General features: G+C 39.7%; 2 protein-coding genes, 1 long non-coding RNA gene and 1 other non-coding gene across 6 annotated transcripts; 1 reads left to right on the top strand and 3 right to left on the bottom strand.

The window, feature by feature from the left end:
• Positions 1-418: 418 nt before the first annotated feature.
• On the bottom strand, positions 419-490 carry trnaa-cgc (transfer RNA alanine (anticodon CGC)). The gene has a single exon. It is a non-coding gene; the product is annotated as a tRNA-Ala (tRNA).
• A 2,055-nt stretch (positions 491-2,545) lies between these two features.
• Positions 2,546-8,605, top strand: tsku (tsukushi small leucine rich proteoglycan homolog (Xenopus laevis)). Of its 2 annotated transcripts, none has more exons than XM_088381338.1 (3): positions 2,546-2,803; positions 6,320-6,634; positions 6,811-8,605. In XM_088381338.1, the coding sequence occupies exons 2-3, from the start codon at positions 6,323-6,325 to the stop codon at positions 7,552-7,554; spliced, it is 1,056 nt and encodes a 351-aa protein (XP_088237464.1). In that variant the 5' UTR covers positions 2,546-2,803; positions 6,320-6,322; the 3' UTR covers positions 7,555-8,605. The 2 variants fall into 2 exon arrangements, with proteins under 2 accessions (XP_088237464.1, XP_088237465.1); XM_088381339.1 differs by lacking the exon at positions 2,546-2,803 and adding an exon at positions 2,856-3,097.
• A 4,073-nt stretch (positions 8,606-12,678) lies between these two features.
• LOC148395104 (uncharacterized) lies at positions 12,679-14,068 on the bottom strand. Of its 2 annotated transcripts, none has more exons than XR_015859521.1 (2): positions 14,004-14,068; positions 12,679-13,212 (listed from the first exon to the last, which is right to left on the bottom strand). It is a non-coding gene; the product is annotated as an uncharacterized LOC148395104 (long non-coding RNA). The 2 variants fall into 2 exon arrangements; XR_015859522.1 differs by lacking the exon at positions 14,004-14,068 and adding an exon at positions 13,673-13,717.
• A 933-nt stretch (positions 14,069-15,001) lies between these two features.
• mmp13b (matrix metallopeptidase 13b) lies at positions 15,002-17,934 on the bottom strand. The gene is made up of 11 exons (XM_088380833.1): positions 17,777-17,934; positions 17,604-17,711; positions 17,363-17,490; positions 17,147-17,295; positions 16,822-16,947; positions 16,588-16,743; positions 16,382-16,502; positions 16,149-16,282; positions 15,913-16,072; positions 15,580-15,683; positions 15,002-15,501 (listed from the first exon to the last, which is right to left on the bottom strand). The coding sequence occupies exons 1-11, from the start codon at positions 17,867-17,869 to the stop codon at positions 15,401-15,403; spliced, it is 1,380 nt and encodes a 459-aa protein (XP_088236959.1). The 5' UTR covers positions 17,870-17,934; the 3' UTR covers positions 15,002-15,400.
• Positions 17,935-20,879: the final 2,945 nt, after the last annotated feature.

Below are 20,879 nucleotides of genomic sequence, written 5' to 3'. Positions count from 1 at the left end.
TATCTAAGCAATGTTTGTCAAACAGTTTTTTCTTAGTTTGTCAATTATCAGAGTAAAATGCTGTGAAAAATTTCATTGTTTTGACATTTTGCTGTGGTTAACTAACATTATTATTTTTTTTATGCTGAAAGAACATGGAAGAAGGATCATGTAAAGACAAACTGCGATCATTAAGAATGTTTAATTCCTGTTAAGTGATTGCCTATATCCAGGAGTGTAACCGTCATTTTAGAAGTGTTTTTGAGAAGGGAAGAAACAATTAACTGAAGTCATGTGGTTGCATAAGTGTACACACCATCTTAGAGCTGCGTTTGGAATTAATTGTAGGGCAATTTGGGTCATCAGTGTCTTTGCAGTGATGGTCTTTAACGTGGGTGTAGCACTCCCTTAACCACTTGATCATGCCGGTCATGTAAAATGGAGATGCTGGGGATTGAACCCAGGACCTCATACATGCGAAGCATGCGCTCTACCACTGAGCTACATCCCCGTGTATGAGTTTAGAAATTCACACCTTTGAAAATATCTTGCTCAAAGAGCTGGGGGCTACACAGGAAACACTTGAACTGTGCTTTAATTGCTCTCACACCAGCAGCTCCTGCTGATTAAATGAATTGGAACCCAAAGAGGAGTGGGGGTAATTAAAAATAATGAAGGACTCTCCCTTCATGTGTCACGGTCCCTTGCGGATGACTGCCGATTTTGACTGCGTCAGTCTTTTAGGATGCTTGTGAAAAGACTCCGCCTCAACTGATGAGGCGGGCACCTGACAAATGAGCATGAAATGGTTGCCATGGTGACAAACGTTACAAAAACAGTATTCATCATAAAACATGAACAAGAATGTTCTGTTTCTAAATGAACATATCTACAAAGTAGACATGACTTGTGATTTTACAAATATTGAAGACATGAAAGAAATGTTAAATTCAGACATGGTAAATTTAAATACCAATATGTCATATGTTATATTTTCATATATTTTCTGATTGAATTGTAAAGATAATTCCAGTTTATATGCACAGAAACAGTTCTCACAGTCGCAAAATGATTCCACCTTTGTTGACCCTTATCCCAGGTAAGCCCATGAGCCTCTTAAATGTAACAGCTTGACATCACTGCATGCATGCAAGAATAGGACATGAATGATGACTCAGCACTGTCACTACCGAGTGGGCCGCAAATGCACCATAGCTCATGCTGAGGCAAATTTCACACGCATGCTAATAAACATAACATAAATATCGCGCATAAAATTAAAATAGGGTATAAATATTCAAATGGCATACTATGTCATCAGTCCATACCTAATCTAGAAATAATTGTATTCTGATTTTATTTACATTTTTGCAATGCCCACACTTGGGGTTTGTGGGTATGTAGGGTATGTGAACAAAGGAATCACTTCTACATCATTCTTAGAAAATCACGTCTCTTCACTGATGAATATTTTCAGAACAGCACTGATGGATGGATGGATGGATGGATGGATGGATGGATGGATGGATGGATGGATGGATGGATGGATGGATGGATGGATGGATGGATGGATGGATGGATGGATGGATGGATGGATGGATGGATGGATGCATGGATGGATGGATGGAGACTTTATGGTTTATGTATTTAAAATGTGAAATGTTGAAAACATTGCCTGGTGTCTAGAACTCTTGATTCCAAAGCCATCACAAAATTCTCAAAGACAGCTGGAATATGTCACAACTAAACCAAAGTGTGCCCAAGCAATACACAAAATACACGGGAAAATGAATGCTTCAATTTTGCTTTACTTTCCGGTAAATTAAATGGTTAAAAGCAGCTGCAATGCAGTCAGCCCAATGCCATAATAATTCAACTACGGCGCCCTCTTGTGGCCGGCCTTAAACATTGCCCACGCAACTTTATTGAGGAGAACCAGATCCGGAAATATCGCGTCTATCCTTTATAAAATAAAAGCATTTAAGTAGGTAGGTGGGTAGGTAGGTAGGTAGGTAGGTAGGTAGGTAGGTAGGTAGGTAGGTAGGTAGGTAGGTAGGTAGGTAGGTAGGTAGGTAGGTAGGTAGGTAGGTAGGTAGGTAGGTAGGGAGACAGAGAGAGAGAGAGAGAGAGAGAGAGAGAGAGAGAGAGAGAGAGAGAGAGAGAGAGAGAGAGAGAGAGAGAGAGGGATGGATGGATAAGTGGATAGATGAACAGACAGACAGACAGACAGACAGACAGACAGACAGACAGACAGACAGACAGACAGACAGAAAAAGAAAGAAAGAAAGAAAGAAAGAAAGAAAGAAAGAAAGAAAGAAAGAAAGAAAGAAAGAAAGAAAAGACAGACAGACAGACAGACGGATTCACGAAATTAACAAATACTTTTGGAACAGTCGTATGAAAGTGTGATTTATCTCACGCAACTCATGATGGTTTCTCAAGTGCTACGGGGCATTTTACGCCGTCGGCGGGGTGAAACTGAACCCGGTATTTTACTTTGAAATAAAAAAGCGGAATTGTTTATCTCTCACAACCTAGAACTTTCATGTAGGTGGCACCTTTCGAAAGTCCAGTCAACGAGGCGAGCCAGGCAAGAAGCAGGACTGAAAAGTGGGATGGGAGCATACGAGTGTCTCAGTTAAGTGTTAACGCCCGCTGGCGGTTCGTTCGTGCAGAGCGGAGCTGACGAAACTCATGAAGCCGCTTTGAGACTCACTCCGCCCGGACACAGAGAAGCCCTGCTCAGCGGGGGTCTGGAAAATGGGAGCAGTGAAGTGAAGTGGAAAAACGGTCAAAAGAAGAGCGCGGACACTCTGGATGAAAGGCGAGTAATAAGTTTACGTGGACTTTAAAAAATGAAGTTGTTGTCACCACTTTTCTGGCTTCTTTTGTAGAAGACGCTCAAAGTTTTTGTTGTAGGAGTTTGGTTTTAAAAAAAAAAACGCTTCGAGCTCAGTGGTCAGCTCAGGTTTCATTTGGCATTTGTTTTAAGAAACCGCCCACGGTGTGTCACCACTCAACTGACCGCACAATGTCACCCCAAGCTCGGACAACTTTATCAGGCATCATGCAAGACTGTAACATCCGCGAGGGCAGTTCAATTATCGATTCATTGAAGGTGATCTTCATCAACCAAACTGTATATCTGCCACGTACAAGAACGAGAAATCGGACTTGGAGCCATTTGTCTTTACGCTTGCATGGGCTTCTCTTAAAGTGACTTTTTCTTAAGATAGTTTCTTGAGATGAGAGAGCTTACTTTACCAGACAGCGTCACTATATTGCGTGTGTTCAACACCGAGTTCGTGGATGTGATTGAACTTTTTACTCAAATAAATGTGTGTTATGATTGAATTCAAACTTTTAAGCATGTAGTACAAGAAAACATGAATGAAAAATCTACAATATAAACATAGTGGCTTTAAAAGTAAGAAAATATAAATATACCTTGAAACGCCATATGCTATGGTTGGAATCATTAACTTGTGAAAATTGTAGACGCTGCACCGATCCGCCTGTCAATCTCACACTCCCATCATGTCCCCATTTGTGAACAAGACCACAAGAAGCACAAAGATATTCGAACTCCTGCACTTGGGGCAGGTTCCCTGACCTGGAAAGCACATTCAAACTCAACCGTTTTTGCCTCTGAGGACCATGTCCTCAGATTTGGAGGTGCTGATTTCCATCTCGAACGAGCTGCAAACATCTCCAGTGAGAGTTTGACATCCAGGCTTGAAGAAGCCAACCGTACAACGTCATACTACTGAGGCCACAAAACTGGACCCCTCAACGCCTCTAGTGCTCCTAGAAATTCTGCGTTGATGTCGCTCTGAGCTCTCCGCGCCACTCCCAGTAAAAAAACACATTTCAGCCTTTTCAATCAGCAAATTTTAGTTAAGCTTTTTACCATTATATTGAAAATACAATTCATCCTTAAGACCTACTTTTTACACCAGATGGCATCAAGTCTCACTGTTTTCACTGACTCTTACATTGTTTTTCTTTTCTTTTGTTTCCTCGCATGTACAAATAGTTCTAACTGCAGGCGTGTCCGATTGTTTGTGCATTTAAAGGCACGTTAAAAGTGGCTCATCAGGATTGAGCCTGTTACTCTTCTTATAATTACCCAGTACTCTTCAATCTGTGAGTACAATGAACAAAGGTTCAACGAGTTTGGTAGTAAATGAATACAGCTGTATTAATATTGACTGACCTTACATCATTTCTCTGTATCTTCAAGCAATTTTATTCCATGTATTTGCACTGATAACAACTCGATTATCACAGTCAGGGAGGTTAATAACCGTTAAATGGGTTTAATGCTTTTTATGCTGGTGGTTTTTGCTTACATAAATGCAGATGTCCCCCAGCGGAGTGAGGAAGTTGTCCTTTCACTTATCCTAGATAAAAGGCTCGGAAAGTGAGAAGGTGTCAGAGCGGATTGTTCACTGGGGCGGGGTGTTGATGTTCTCACTTCTTTTTGTGCGTGTGAGTTGAGGGGCATTTAGTGGAAACAGAAGATTTATTGGTGGGGGAGGCGGGGAACAGTACACCTGGTAGGGAATGTTCAGATGGAGCAAAGGTTGAAGGAAGGGTGAACATAGAGTTCCAACTGACCGAAGTGATGAGATGCCTCGGTCATGTTCTGTACTTGAGTTACACCCACGTGTCTCTGTGTTTAGTCAGCAAATTGCCACTTTTGTGTTTTGATAAGGAGGCGGGTCTGTCCAAGCCCTTCCTCTGCCATTTCAAAGCCAATTGGGGTGAGCCATAAAAGCTTGAGAATTTAGGACGGCTCAGCATTGTGAGATGTTCTTTATATGATGTCTCTTTTTTTGGTTACATCATGTTTTCAGACAGGATTTAGTGCAGCACTCTCCGCCAGACAACTATTGTGGTTAACATCTTTATGTTCACAACTGCAGTTTAAGTGCCCGCTTGTAAAACTCACAACGACAGACCATGTGGCCGTGGAAGTCCAAAAGCTGACAGTTCGTTTCAGTGAGAGGCCATAATCATGACGTAAAAGGGCCTGTTGCATACGCACAACCTGTAGGCTTTATAGTTCAGGGGTCAAAAGAAACACTGCACAGAGGTACAAATAGTGGACTTTGAGCAACCGTGAGTATTGACCATCTAGTGGAACATTAGTCTTTGACATAAATTGATTAATAACCTTAGTATTTATTGCATTACCTGTTATGTGAGCAAACATTAATTTCTTAAAAGGGCTGGGCTTGTTATTATCTGATCTGATCCCATGCCTTACAAACAATAGGCAGTGGAATTTTTCTTTTTGTCACTCACACACACGTACACACGCACGCACACACAAACATTCACACCATCATATGCGAGAATGTCACCTTGTCATCTTTCACACGTCCTGAGTGTTGTTAGTCACCTGAATGTTGAACAGAGGCTGTGATGTACCCAAGTCAAATTCCTTGTTTGGCACGCTCAAAAATGGCGAATAAAAACTCTTGAATCTTGAATCGGACTCTTAGTGTCGGCACACAAGACAGGCAAGTGTACCCCGACACCATCAGCGACTCCCATAGTCAGTGTATTTCTCACCATCCAAATGTTACTTTGCCAGATGTGGCTGTCGTTTTGCAAATGACTCTTAGCTTCGGCCTGCTGTGTCACGGCGCTCAACGCTCAACCGTGACACTTTATTTCCCCTTGTAACTGTCACGAGTTACTCAAGCTTATAGATGAAAAAAACTTGTGGCCAACCCTGTGTGACGAAATAAAAGGACCATTTTATTTAGTTAGTTACTAACAAGAAGAAGCTGTAGTCACAACAATAGCCTCTTTTCATAGTCTGTGTCTGTCTATCTCCCTTCAAAACCATACAAACTGTGTGACGTAAACACAGAGTTGGCATCTTCTTTTAAAAAAAACTTTTTTTTTTGGTTGTAATCAATGCTGGAGAACATGATGTGCTTGATAAGAATTGACCTGGAACAGAAAGGCCTGGTAGACTAATTAAAAGCATTTGACCACAAATGAGAATTAAGTGTGTTATGATGTTTGCCTTTGTAGTTTACAATCATCATTTAGTGCTAGAGTAGTGTAACAAAATATGAAATTATTTTTAGACTTTTTTTATGTGCCTTGCATTTTGATTGGATCAGTAATAAAGTGCAAAGTTTGTTTAACGGTTCATAATGTTGCCGTGGTTCAGTAGGATAAATATATTTTTATTATTCAGGTAATAAATGTAAAATATGAAAATTAAAGCCACAGTACGTTATTGATAAGTTTTACATTTAGTTTAATTTGACTTTGTAAGTTCTACTGCATTGTTGTAAATAATGTGCTGTGTTTGCAGAACATGATGGCGCTCTTGCTTTGGCTTGGTCTGCCGTTGCTGGTGGTGGATGTCTGGTCCACCTCCGTCAAGAACTGCCACCCGGGCTGCCGCTGCGAGGTGGAAAGCTTCGGCCTGTTCGACAGCTTCAGCCTGACCACGGCAGACTGTCGAGAGTTGGGCCCCGGGGCTGCCATGCCTGTGCCCATACCGCTGGATACTGCTTACTTGGATCTGTCCTCCAACGCCATAGGCCCCCTCACAGACACCATCCTGGCTGGGCCGGGCTACACCACCCTTGTTAGTTTGGACCTTAGCAGCAATCATATTACAATGGTGAGTACACTCACAACAACACTATGCTTGCAACAATGGTTGATCATAAAATAGTTTTGTGGTCAATTTCTCTTCCTCTGAAAAGTTTCAGTCAAACATCTATCCAGGTCTATCTCTACCCTGGATTTTTTTGAATGTTTTGTTTTTGTCACTGAAGATTCTTTTTACCTGTCCAGGTAAGCCCCAATGCTTTGTCCAAGCTGCGTTATCTGGAGACTCTGGATCTGAGCCACAATGACTTGGAGGGCCTCTCGCAGGGTTGCTTCTTTGGCCTTCCTCTGGCTGAAGTAGATCTCAGCTACAACAGCTTCCAGGACTTCAACATGGACGTGTTTGTGTCTAAAGTAAAAGGCAAACCCGTCAGCGTGGACCTATCACACAACAAGCTGGTGTCTATTTCCACAACACCGCATGGAAAACTTGTACACATTCAGACTTTGAACCTAACAGCAAACCGTCTTTCGAGCGTACCAAGACTGGCGGGACTTGAGATACTGCGATACCTCAATCTGGACTACAACCCCATTATTGCCATTCAAAAGGGAGACTTTGTTCACTTGACAGATTTGGTTTACTTGTCCCTCAGCAGTCTTCATCAGCTTCAGAAAATTGAAGCCCACAGCTTTGAGGGCCTGCAGAGCCTCCAAGTGTTGGATCTCTCCAACAATCCCAATCTGAAGACACTAAGCCTGTCTGTTTTCACCGGGCTGGACTCTCTGCAGGAGCTGAATTTATCTGGCTCTGGAGTGACGTCCTTACCGTGGGACATGCTCTCTCCCCTCCCCGCCATAAAAAGTATTATGCTAGGACAGAACATCCGCTGCTTGAGGACCCAGAAACAAGGCCAGTTTCACAGGCAGCTGGGTCAGACCCAACACTATGAGGTACTCAACTGCAACCGCAATGGCATTGTGTTGTAATCCTGAACATACGGTCCAGTCTGTTCTTTAGTCTTTATACCAGCACTGTGCCTTCCAATCGCATACTACATACCTCTTCCCCAAGCTTTAAGAGGTGTCATGTTGCCTTTAATGGATGATGGGCATGAAATGGTCAATATGCATCCAAAGCATAATGTCATATTAACATTCTTCATCTGAACACACATTAGCAATGTGTTTGCACTTATTTTCCTCACAAAAAAAGTAGGCCAAAGGTTCTTTATAGAACTGCTGATTATGTCAATGGCACACAGCTTTTACCACCACTCACCACGTTAAGGCATTATTTTAGCCAATTTTGAAGATTATTAAGGATCTTGCTGCTGTTAGATGCTAATCAGAAAGCATTGGACTTCTTCTAAGTTAAAGACTGCACAAATACATTAGCTTACTTATACATTAAGGTATGAAACAACGGGTTCCATACCTCACAACTACTGCTTTTTCAGAGCTCGGCATAGTGCTTCCTTAGTTTCTTACCATGCTAAATTAAGATAGCTGACAAGTTCATAATTGTCTAAATAATTATGCGGCTGAAAGCAGGGGTTAATGAATAATAGTATCACCACCATTTGCTTAGATATTGAATGCTAACCAACATGTCAAATGCAAAAACGACCATTTTTGTAAGCCAACTCGTGGACACGTCCGTATGTGCGCTTCGTTGCATAAGGTCACCACATACCCTTTGACGAAGTGGCTACCTATATTTCATGGCATGTGTGAGGGAAACTATCAGGGACCACATTGACCACACTTCCCTTTTACTGTCCCCATTAAAGCATTACGTATGAGAAATGAACCTTTTCCTGTGGACTGAAGAAATGGCCAGGTTCAAGACTGCATTTTTGAATGTCAACAAAACAACGAGGTTCTGGCTTTAAAAGTGTCATGTCCTTGTGCTGTAAATACGATCAGATCACGTACAATCAAAGATCCAGTGCAGAGATTTATATTTGTATGGACATCACAATGCTGTATTTTTCCAAATGTGTAATAAATTGAGATTTTTTCTCTCTCTTCTGTCTGACATGTTAGGTGTGTCAGTCTACTCTGTAAATACTGGTAACAAAAAACACCCATGAGGAAAGACTGTGTCACCATCCACTCTATATTTGTCATTTTGTTGAAAATACGTACATGTGTCTCAGGACAATGATTACTTCGCAACAGACAGGGTGTGTCTCGCTTCAAAATAACAAGCACATTTGGGTCTGAGCAGAAAATAACAAAATAACATTTGGGTCTGAGCAGATTCTACCATATCTACGTACATAGAGATATAAATGTAGCAGTCTTGATAAGATTCCAAGACCAAATCTTATTTTGCTTTCTAGTTGAGAGCAACAAACAGACCACTGGTGTGTAATAGACCTCAGAAACTGTCAAGTGAGCCCTAAGCTTGCATGCTGGAGTTTGGCATGTTAGCCAGCTAGTTTAAGTTGGTATCCTGCCAAGGTAACAAGCAAAGAAAGAGGCTTGAATAAATACAAAAGACCCTCCACTCAAAGCAAACATTCACACGATGCCCCCTTTGTCTTGACAACACCCGAGGCCCCAAAAGAAGTAGTTCTCACATAAACGTGTGGCTTTACAAGTTATATAAGAGATTGGAGATTTGACAACTAGCCCTTATTCATTTAAATGCTCGAGTAGGTCTTTAAGAAAACCACAAACACCCCCCCTGCCCTCCACCTGTCTCCCACTGGACTGCGTCTATTTGTGAAAGTGACTATTCTGTTGTATGGGGGAGGAGGGTAAGTGGGCCCTCAGTGAATGACCCCAATGCAAAAAGCACTTCCAGATGTGTGCGTTTTTTCCGCAAGCACTTGCATGTTAGGCCTGAAGCCCATCCATCTCAACGTGCTCCTACACTTTCACCCACAACGCGCCGTTGCGCTAAACGATCCACATTAAAATGGAGTCGTTTGCGGAATTCACTGCAAATCAGCTTAATAAACAAAATCTCTTTTGTTTTAACTTGACTTGAAGCCAGCATATGTGTAACACAAAACATTTGTGGTGGAACACAGGGAAAGTCTTTTTTATTTTCTATCAATCAAACTTCTATCATAACAGGGATTGCTTCACATGGTGAAAATAAAAAAATCACAACCAGCACACAATCTTACATTACAGACTGCAAATCTCTATCATCTTTGGCTTTCATTCTTGTGTGACGGACAGCATGCAGTCAGCAGACCGCAGTGGCCTAACAGAACAATGAAATGACCACCAAGTACGGAGGAGCCTAACCACTGAGTGCTCTGTAAGTGTTCAGATTTTGAAAAAACAGGGAGCCAGAGTAGTTATTCCAACCTCCCATGTCTCGTTTTTGTGCTGGTTTCTCTTCAGATACCATGTTTTACTCTTAGAGGCCTTTCACAGCTTGACTGTGTTGAAAAGAACAAGCAGCCTTTTCTGTTTCCCCCCGTGAACAAAGTCGAAAATGCGTCGTGTCAAAATTGTCGTGATTTTTTTCCACCAAAATCCACGAGCTGATACAGCATTGTCATGTTGCGCAATCACAGTTAGACCAACAGTTTGCTGAACAAGATGGGGCAAGACTTTTATCTTCCCAATTTGCCCTCCAGCAATGCGAGGACTGTGTTAATGAATCTTGTTTTGGGGCGGAGTGACCATGCAATTTTGTGTGGAGAAAGGTGTTTGGAGTGAATACAATGAATGAAAAAATAAAACTCCAAAACAATAGATTTTCTTAAATAAACAATATTTTATAATCCATCCAATAATATCCATCCATCGGTCAGTTCGTCCGTCCGTCCATTCATGAATTTTTTCCACAGTGGGGGATATTTTTTCAATTCTCACTTTGCACTACATTTACCTTTCCATCTTATATGTACTTTGGTAGCGAGAGTATGTTTGCATTTGCACTGATGGTATTGATCCAACCGCCCACTGGCTCATTGGTGCAACGGTGATGAAGGACGCAGACAAACCGCATCAGCGTGTTGTCGCTTTTTTTTGGTCAGACAAACAAAAGCTCGGCTCATCTTGCAAAGCACAAAGACAGGCTTGTTCTGTGAGCCAGGATGTCTATGAACACAATGACACAAGGTTAAAAAGTGACTTTTTCCTAATGAAACCACTTAACTCTTTACTGGGTGTGCATTAAAATAATACAACATAACAGTCATATAAAATGTTGCATTGTTGCAGTTGACTTCATGTATCAGGCTTTTTTACATTCCAAACTGTCACGTTGGTGTAAAAAATAAAATGAAATTAGGCAACAGTTCACTCCCTAAAACTATTACTCGGTATACCTTAAGTAGAAAGTTGAAAAAAAAAAGACTTAAGCACTGAATAACCTTTGAGTTTGTTCTGATCATTATATCAATATATTATCAATATATTCTATTAATATCAATATATATTTAAAAAATGCAAATACAAATATTGTACAACAACATCACTTTAAAACATTTTTCAAATGAAATAACATTAACCAAAGTAAACTGGGCCACAATTAATAGTCTTAAATTGTGTCTTTGTTTCCACAAACATGAAACACCAGGCAAAGATAATTAACTCGTATATAATTCCATGTATAATAACATTTCAATGAACTTAGAGACCCACATTAATAAGCAAAAGTGACAAAACCAATTTGAGTTTTCTACCAAATTATTTCTTTCTTTTCAATAATGTGCACACATTGCAGATGGCTTTCTCTCTCTCCTCATCTTGAAAGTGCTCAGTTGCGATTTCCATTAACGTACTGTGATTGTCGTGTTGATTTTATTCCACAGAGCATGACCTGTATTTTGCACAATCAAACTGAAACAGCCTCTTGTATGTTTCTCAATTTCTAAATGGAATTATTTGTAGGCTAAAATGCTGACTTTTATGCAGACACTGTCATATAGATGACAGCTGTTGTTTTTCATAGTCTGTTCGTTCATCCATTTTCAATACTGCTCGTCCTGACTTGGGTCACGGGGTGAGCTGGTGTCTCTCTTTTAGGTAAATATTGATTACTGCCATGTTTCATGTAAATGAATCACTTTGTGGCCACAGCGACTGTGTGAGGTCATGTGACTGCCTGGCTGAGTCATTAGATTTGCGAGACAGGGCATGAGCAATAATAAATAGAATTACGTAGTGAGTGTAATAAAGAATAAAAATGTGGCCCTTAAATACCAAAGTTTGCTCACCTCTGCACTATAGTCTCCAAGGCCACCTGGTTTTGTTTCTTGGATTCAAAGTTGACATTTCTGGAGGCCGCCTTCATGTTGAGTCAAGTGGAGAAATAATAATAGTTTTTGGGTGTGTCTATTGAGGACCAGTGGGAGTTAACAAAATGAAAACATTAGTTAGTACTTGTAATAGTTTCCTGCATCTTCATTCCATCTTGTGATGATCTCAAAGTGGAACAGATATGACTTGCATGTTGAGGCATAACAGCAACAAGTATGCATGAGAACATTCTCAAATTGTTTTCCTCTATGGTTTCTTGACTTTTTGAGATGGTGTTGTAGATTAACCTAACATAGGCTACACCCGGCATTCAAACTCTTTCAAAAGAAGTACAACTAGGTCAAATAGCAACACTTCTTGCTATCTTAATCACAACTCTGAACTGTAAAACTGCTTCTTATCAGTTCTCTGGAAAGAATGTGATCGGTCCAGGCATTTTCACAACACTATCAATTTAGATTAGCGAGATTTCACGCAGATGTATTATCAAGAAGTACATTGTGCAAAGAAAGATGTAGTTAGCGCGTCCAGTGTACTTATTTATTATATTTACACTGGTTATGTATTATCATGTGTTCAGATATTAATTTGTTTGGATTAAACTTTACCAAGGCAATATTCATTTTGAAATATCAAAAGGTGAAAAGTGATAACATTTGATTTCTTAATACACTTCATCCCAGATCAAAATGATGAAATTGTCATTTTAAGGATTGTAACCATTTAAATGTCAGGTTTAATATTTTTAATTATTTTTTATTCGAACCCCCCCGCTGCTGCATTACTTTCTTTGCAATTGTAAGGAAACGGAACTTTTGACTGAGTCATGACACAAACTCCACAAACATATTATTGATTTATAATAACGTGTAATTTAGATAATTTGAGCAAATGTTTTATTTGAAAAATCTGTATTTACTACACAGCAGTCTTGTTGGTGTCCCTTGACATACCATATAATATAAACGTCATATGTGACGAATCAGCACCAAAGTCTCATCATTATTTATTTTGTGAAACCCCTTCGGTCGACATGGTACACTCATGGTGCAACATCGAAATAGGATTTCATTGTGTTGAGCCTTAAAAAAGAAGTCGGCACGGCCATGTGTGTGTAATCAAGCCAAGGGAACACAGAGGAAGTCATGTATGATTTGATTTTGTGGAGGGGTGTTTCATCATCACCTCTCATCTTGCTGACCTTACGGGGAGTTTCCAGGAGTTAAGTGGAGTCATTGTTATGATTTATTTGTCGTTTTCTGTCCACCATCTGGTTTCCATCTGCAGTTAGGCGGGTCCATCTGAAGGTTTTCCTCCAAGGATGCTTGCGTATTCATTTGCCTTTTATTGGTTTTTCCCCTCCAACTGTCTTTTTGTAGTCTCGAGCCAAAGTTCCATAGCTGCAGCCACAACCTGAAAGATTTGAACAACACAAAATAACACTTCGAGCTTAGCATTCAAAGCTAGCAAATGCACTTGGAGTACAGTCAAATAAAGTGCATTACTCTAATAACGTATTGCCCAAGTCATTTTCAACTTACTTTTACCAGAGGATTGAACAACAACAATAAATGTTTGAATTAATAAATATGGGTGATCTTTCATAACATTTGTTAACTTTTGAATCAAATGTATATGTTGATATAATGGAAGTATAATTAGCAACAATGACTGTTTAAATTTACATAAACTTTGACAATGAAGAGTTTTGCCTCACAAAGTGGTCAGACATGAAAACACACACACACACACACACACTAAAGGATTAGTGAGCTGAGGAATCATTCTTAAACTTGGGAAATCTGCAAACGAAGCCGCTTCATTACACATCCACATTTTTGACCTCTGGATTATTACGCTTGAACCGACCTACCCGCGAGACTGTCGAAAACTGGAGTGGTGTCTCTAATTTTTTTTTGCTACACTATCTGACTTGTATGGATGAAACCCATTTCTAAGTTATAATTTGGGTATTTAGATTTGTCTGAAAGTTACAAGACAAAGACAAAGACAATACAATACTGTCACAGATCAGAATGGAGCAGGGCGACCAAATGCAGCTTGGACCAGGATTTATTGGGGGAACAGGTAGTTGGTAGGGAGGATGAGGGGACAAACCAACGGAACTGACAAACTAACATCACTTCCTAACAAAACCAACAACAGGACTGACAGACAGACAGGATAACAGAAACGGAACTGACCGACGAAGACGCGAGACAAAAAGACATCAACGATCCAACAGAGAGTAACACAGACAGGACTTAAATACGAGACAGGTAACGAGAGGCAGGTGAATGATTAGTACATTGATTGTGAGTAGACACAGGAAGGGAGGGGCAAGTACACAGACGGGGACAGAAACCATGACAACCTACACATAATAAAACAACCGGAGACGAGTCGTGACAAATACAATACAATACAATACAATACAATACAATACAATACAATACAATACAATACAATACAATACAATACAATACAAAGACAATGAAAACAATAAATTGAAACACAAATTGATATACAGTAGCAGTATAATAACACAAAGATGCTGCTGTTTTGTTTAGCAACAGACTTCAGATGAGCCCAGTAGTTAACTGTGTAGAGTAAAGAAGAAGGAGAAAGTAGAGTTTATTCTCGAATTTCTGTCAGATCAATTTTGAAATGTAGAATCAATAAAAATGCGCAATATTTTCATTGGCAAAACTTTTTTGGGTTCCTCTTCGTTGTCATTTCAAATAACAAAATATCCAGTCAACAAATACAATAACTCAATTTTGATGAGGTATTTATAAATACTGAACGTCTGCTTTTGTGTCGCCATCCGGTATCTGATTTGGAATACAAATGTAAAACCCAGATGTAAAGAGGGATACTTCTGCTACTATAAAATGATTCAACTGTACTTGCATGTATGCGTGCCAGCTTCTTGCAGTCAAAATCTGAATTCTTGCTCCCTCTAGTGTAAAAGGTTGGACTTATATAAATGACAGTTTGAACAAAACTTTATTCTTTACGTCTATAAAATTATATAATCAATATGAATAAAAGAATAATAGCTCATTTAAGTTGGTTTATATTTAACAGCGCAATATGCTGTGTACACCACAAGATTAACAAATAATAAATGTTTTTTCTAAGATGGTGTTTAAAATACCAAAAAGTAGAACAACGATTCATCAGTGAAGTAATGTTCCAGTTGAGAGAGAAGAATTTTATTTTATTTTTATTCATCATTATAAATAGCACTAAAATCAAATGACAAGTACAGTAGTAGAAATGGGCATTATTTTAAGTTATCAATCCCTTCTTTTGTAATACATTTAAAAAACATACAAACCACCAATTGTTAAAAAATATGAGACTGTTTAAACCTTTTTGAAGTATCACATTATCATTCTACAGTATCTACAAATACTTGAGAGGCAAACTTGTAGAAAAAAAAGAATAAATATAAATAGTATCATCACTAAAAAGGATGGGAATTTTCTAAGTGTTTGTGTCCAGCACTGTTGTAAATAAACATTTTAATTTTGCTACTGTCGTTCCTATGAATTTTCATTTCATTATGAATGTGCTAAAAGACACGTTTGCAATCTCAGCAGCCGAGGATAAAGTTGGTTTTCAGGATACGTAGGACCCTCCTTGCACTGTAACTGTACTCATACTGCTTTTGGTCATGGAAGAAATACAAGAATCCTGAAAAATGACAATAAAAAATATCCTTAGAAAGTTCACTTGAGTGAAATTGAAGAACACAGAAAAACAAGTCAGTACCGTAGTGATAAACTGCAGCATCAACCTCATCGTCCATTCCGGGAAAATCTTTCTCTATGGAACGCGGGTATCCACTGTCCATGGTGCCTCTTGCGTCATCATAACTGAGAATTCAAAAACAATATTTATGATATAGGGTAGGATAAGATAGGATATATGAAACGATTTGATACGATGTGATGCGGTGCGATACGATATAACACATTCTAATACTGGCAGTGATTGAGAACAATTTCCGAATTTTCCATTTGAATTTCTGATATGTTGCTAACCTACATAGTTTGTTTACGTAAAATATTTAAACAAAACACTACTATTGTCACATTACACTACCTCCAATATTGTTCATCATGAAAGAGCAGAGTTTTCCCTGTGTCTTTGATGTAAACAGCCGCATCCAGTTTCCTCACACTCTTGGGAAGTCCCAGTTTGTGTATGTACTTTGGATAACCATCCACAAGATTGTATCCATTCAAAGCCCACATGCGAATACCTGCCCAAAAGCACAGCAAGATTGTGATTCAAATTAATGAATTCTTTAAATCATATGTAAACATTTTTTAACTCACCGCTAAAAATGATAACCTGGTCCTTCTCTGGGTTCTCATAGGCTGCATCCACCTTGTTGGGGAGGGACGGCCATGTGGTCTTGATCAGTGTGATAATGGGTTCGAGCATTTGGGGGTGAATGCGCCAGAAGTACCTGCAATATTGATACAGATGATATACATACATACATACATACGTACATATGTATGTAAGTCCTTCCGTCCGTCTACAATATGTTTGCACATGGACTCACTCGTCTTTGAAAATGACGGTTTCGCCTCGGAGTTCTGTCGCAGCATCAAAACTCAAATCTGGGTCACATTTTTTGGGGGCGTCCGGCTTTGGCTTGACTTTTTTGTGGTCTGGGTTGGGGCCTGAGGATTGAAAGAAATTACAATTTTGAAAAAAGGCAAAATAATTAACGCTGGGTTGGTCAAGTATGATTGCTTATGTCGTCACCATAGAGTGTCTGGATGCCTTTAACATCATCCTCAGCGAGCGGGTACCCTGTTGCGTATGAATAGATCGGGTACATGAGTGCGGCCGGGTCCGAGGAGTGCGCCATACCGAGGGCATGGCCCAATTCATGCGCTGCTACAATGTACAGGTTGTAAGCTGTGATGAGAAAATTCATACATTAGTCACCTTTTCCTTTCCTGAAATGCTACCTCTACTTCACAGTAAGTTATTAACCTGATGAATCTTTGCTCCAGTGCTCGTCCTCGTCGAAGTGGGTGTCTCCACCGATGCCTTGGCCCGGCGGGTAAGCGTGAGCCAGCAGCCCATTAGGACCGTCAAAAGGGTTATGGTCGCCATGTTCTGTGGAGCATGAGCAGATTTAGTTACAATGACCAAAATCAGAATGAATGTGGTGATACATTCGCTTTAATGTGATTTTAGTCAAGCACTCGATGTGCAACATTTAAATTTTCACTCGCAAACAGCCATTGAGAGTGCAATTAACCTTTAATCTGGTCTCTTGTTAATTAGGATGAATGCAACCATTTTTGGTGAGTACCTTTCCTCCCAAAGCTGATCATAATATCAGCAGTGCCATAGTACAGCTTCTTAAAAGTCAATGGCGTCACATCGGACCACACATTGAACGCTGTGCGGATGGCTCGGTCCACGTCGGACTTCTTCAAATCTGGAGTGTAATTTAAAATCCTGAAACAAATGAATGACAGATTCTCAAAACTGTTTTCATACAGATTTACATCTCCGGGAAGCATACCTGAAAGTCACAATGTTATTTTTCCATTTGAGATCCCCAGGGAAGTGATTGTATTCACCGATGTCCGGGACACCGCATCTTGCTTGAGTCATCAAGTCTAATGTGTTATCATCCAGACTACCTGTCACCTGCACAAGGGGCAAAAAGACGCAAAATATTTGCCAGAAATGTCAACATTTTCAAATTTTGGGGGGTGACGTCTCAAAGGCACCTAAAGTTGATATTGGACAGAGTTTCTCACCTTAAGTTTGAAGAAACTCTGCATTTCCTTAAGCGCGAACTTAAAGTCTCCTGTCCTCTTCTGACTTTGCAGACCAGCCGGAAGGCCATAAAAGCGCCGAAGGTACTTCTGTGTATGTCAAAGAGATCATGAATGTATTGACGATAAGGAGCTCGGACAGCCTCGGGTCTTACCTCAGCTAAAAGCCGCTTGTCTTTTTCCTGGGCAAGCAAAGTCCCAGCCAGAGAGGAGTGAATGGCCAGCGGCAGGAGCAGCCAAAATAACATGATGGCTATCGAGCAGTTATTGACGCTGAGCCTCTCTAAGGGGTATTTATAATGCTTGACCTCCTCTTTTTTTTTTCCCTTAAAGGATCCAAGTGATTCATGTAAAAGCACCTCGCCACTTCCTCCTAACATGTTTGTCTGAGTGCCTGCTTCTGAAATGCGCCGGTCTGACTCAATCAGTGTACCCAAATGTCAATGTGGCAAAAACATGCTGATGTTGCATTTAATGGTGGGACACATGAGATAAAAATAAACAGATCTGTTTTCTTTAGTTAACAAGAAAAGATTTTGTGATGGGAATGACTCAGTGATTAGTTTATTAGGCAATCAGACAGCTGTAGTTGAGCCAGAAGTGATGTCACAAAAGGAATAATATGTGTGGATCATCACTTTGAATCCTACATACGTATACACACCTCGATTACGATGTGCTAAACTACGCAAAATGAGGACTCGTGTAAAAGAAAAGGGATATAGTTGCTGATGCGGCACTTTTTAAAGAAACTCTGCTCTCATGCACATTAATTTGTGACATTACATCATAAACTATGCATATGCTGCGAGACTTATGTTGCCTCACTATTAATGGCCCTGGGGAGCTGTAGCACTTTATGAAACTTAATAACGGTATAAAATGCAAAATTCAATGGACTCCAACTTCTGCTACTGATAAATTTTGTTACTGGTATAACTTTTTATTAAATGACTAAAGGTTTATAGTTTTGTTAGTGATTATTCAACGATGATAATAAAGATGTGTCCGAGTCTATTATTTGTTGTTCTAAGTACAAATGATGTTTCATTATGATTGCGACCTGACTTGAGCATACCAAGAGAGGCATGTTCACCATGTTCACTGGTAGGCGTTTTTTTAATATATAATATATATAATATATATATAATATATAAAATAAAAACAGATTTTCAGAAACTAATGGTTCTGTTTAAAAGCTCCATAATGGCGTTTTCAGTTCAAAACTGTCTTCACTCGTGTGAAACTTATCTGGACTGGGTTTTGGCGAGGTTGGACTCAAAATATCACATTTGACACAGGATGCTATTATCCTCTCCATGTCATTACCAAATGCTGTCTCCACACTTTGGTTTTATGTTTTGGAGCAATATCGCTGCTTGCTGGGGACGGTGTGGACCATGTGACTCATTGAGGGGAAGTTGGCCGTCAGGGGGAATTTGGATGGTATTTTAAAATGGTCCCTGACAAATGCACACATGCTGTGTGAGTTTGTATTTGTGTCTCTGTGTGTGTGTGTGTGTGTGTGCGTACGTGTGACCTCTTTTCTGCAATCCTGGATGACATTCCTGCCCTACAGTGTTTTTGCGCATTCTTTTATAACATGACTGCAAACCTGAGGGTCCCTAACCGTTGCATTATTAACATAGCAAGCATTAAAATGTTCACCATGTAGGAAAGTCAAAGAACGCCTTAAGAAAAAAAAATCTCCATTTTCAAAATTGGTCGAGGTCATAGTTCACCCAAATAAATGTCAAACTATACTCATATCTTATATTATATGTTCAGATGAGTGCATCACTTAAAATAAACGAAATAATCAATTTTCAACACACCTCATTTTAAAGCTGCTGATGTGCATTTTCAAATTCTATGATTGTGTCCATATATGTCTTCAAGTGACGATGACACGATGTCAAGAGAATAAACAATGTTACAAGTTTGTTTGCCGGTTACTGGTTGCTGAGGTCTGCAAAGTTTTGTTTTTATAGTGCATCACTTCTTGTCTGCATATCTTGGAACTTTTTATTCGCTCCATCCCCGCAGCCAAAATGTGCCTAGGTCCTCACATTTCCACTTACCACAGCTTTTTCTCCAGCAGTGTTGCTCTACATAAGTAACGTAGTTTCCCATAACCCCTTTCTGAAAACACCCAAGTATGTAGTGTGAGGGAGTAATTGTATCACTGCTGTGTCAGAAAACAATGCTGTAAGACCGATGCTCGTCATGCTGCTTGTAAACTGTGTAGTTACAGTCAATGAAATGAGGATTTCTGCAGTTATTGAACAGAAGCTAGTTTCCACAGAAGATTCAAGTACGCACTTTATTTTGTGCTTCCAGTATTCAGCATGCTTTTCTTTTGCTGGATTCTCAAAACAACAACAACAAATGGCTCAGTATTTTTTTTTTAGCAGGTATTCTTTTAATAGCCCCCCCCCCCACACACACACACAAAACTGTTCCTGTGACGTCACATAGAATCATGCCCATAATGGCCCTCAGAACAATATCCAACAGCCAATTGAAAAAAACACAAGAGGGCGGCAAAGATTTAAAGGTGACTGCAGTCCTCTGGTCCTAGCTTAGCTCCTAAGGAAAGAACATCCGTCATTTATATTGCAGTATTGACATAACTGCCACACAGACTTAGTCATAAAAAATATAATTAAACCATAAATCTGTGCTTTTCATCTCTGAGTTGATTAGTTATCACTAATACCGCAGCACAGCATCATATTGTGTGAAAGACCTCAACCACAACAGCAAAATGCATTGTACTCAGACAAAACAGATAAAATTGGGAATTTGATTTTTTTTCTTTAACTTAAATGCAATTAAACTTAGATAGCAACTATTTAACACAATCCACTAATGATGACAGCAATGACTTGATGAAAACTTTTAGTTGTCTGATATTGCTCCATGAGAGGAGGAAAATATCAGTAACGACACTCGGTATGGTGCAGTGCAGTTACACACCACTGTGAAAAAACAACAAGAACAACCACAAGAACATGTGGTAGACTTTTGTCAGAAAGGTTTCAATGTACAATGTAAAAATATTACAGGCTACAAATGTGGCACTTCATTGTAATCTCATCTCTATCCTCTGTACCAGGTCGAACGGGATGACAGAGCTGCAGAGAAACCCTAAAAATGTCTTCCAAGTGCGCAAGAGAAAATTCCCAGTGTTTTGGACTCCAGGGACTTTGAAGGGAAAAACATTGTTGTCTGGATTTGAAATAGATATTTTATGAC

This window comes from Syngnathus floridae, chromosome 7, assembly GCF_059516105.1.
Source record: "Syngnathus floridae isolate MCC-2025c chromosome 7, RoL_Sflo_1.0, whole genome shotgun sequence".
Lineage (NCBI taxonomy): Eukaryota > Metazoa > Chordata > Actinopteri > Syngnathiformes > Syngnathidae > Syngnathus > Syngnathus floridae.
Note: the sequence above shows the minus strand (reverse complement) of the source record. Positions and strands in the feature narration are given on the sequence as shown.

Coding starts and splice junctions, on each gene's coding strand:
- tsku (XM_088381339.1), top strand. CDS start 3,011: ATGTCACCCCAAGCTCGGACAACTTTATCAGGCATCATGCAAGACTGT. Junction 3,098..6,319: donor CAATTATCGATTCATTGAAG/GTGATCTTCATC, acceptor CTGTGTTTGCAG/AACATGATGGCGCTCTTGCT. Junction 6,635..6,810: donor GCAGCAATCATATTACAATG/GTGAGTACACTC, acceptor TTACCTGTCCAG/GTAAGCCCCAATGCTTTGTC.
- mmp13b (XM_088380833.1), bottom strand. CDS start 17,869: ATGTTATTTTGGCTGCTCCTGCCGCTGGCCATTCACTCCTCTCTGGCT. Junction 17,296..17,362: donor AATAACATTGTGACTTTCAG/GTATGCTTCCCG, acceptor CATTTGTTTCAG/GATTTTAAATTACACTCCAG. Junction 16,503..16,587: donor AGGCATCCAGACACTCTATG/GTGACGACATAA, acceptor TTCAATCCTCAG/GCCCCAACCCAGACCACAAA.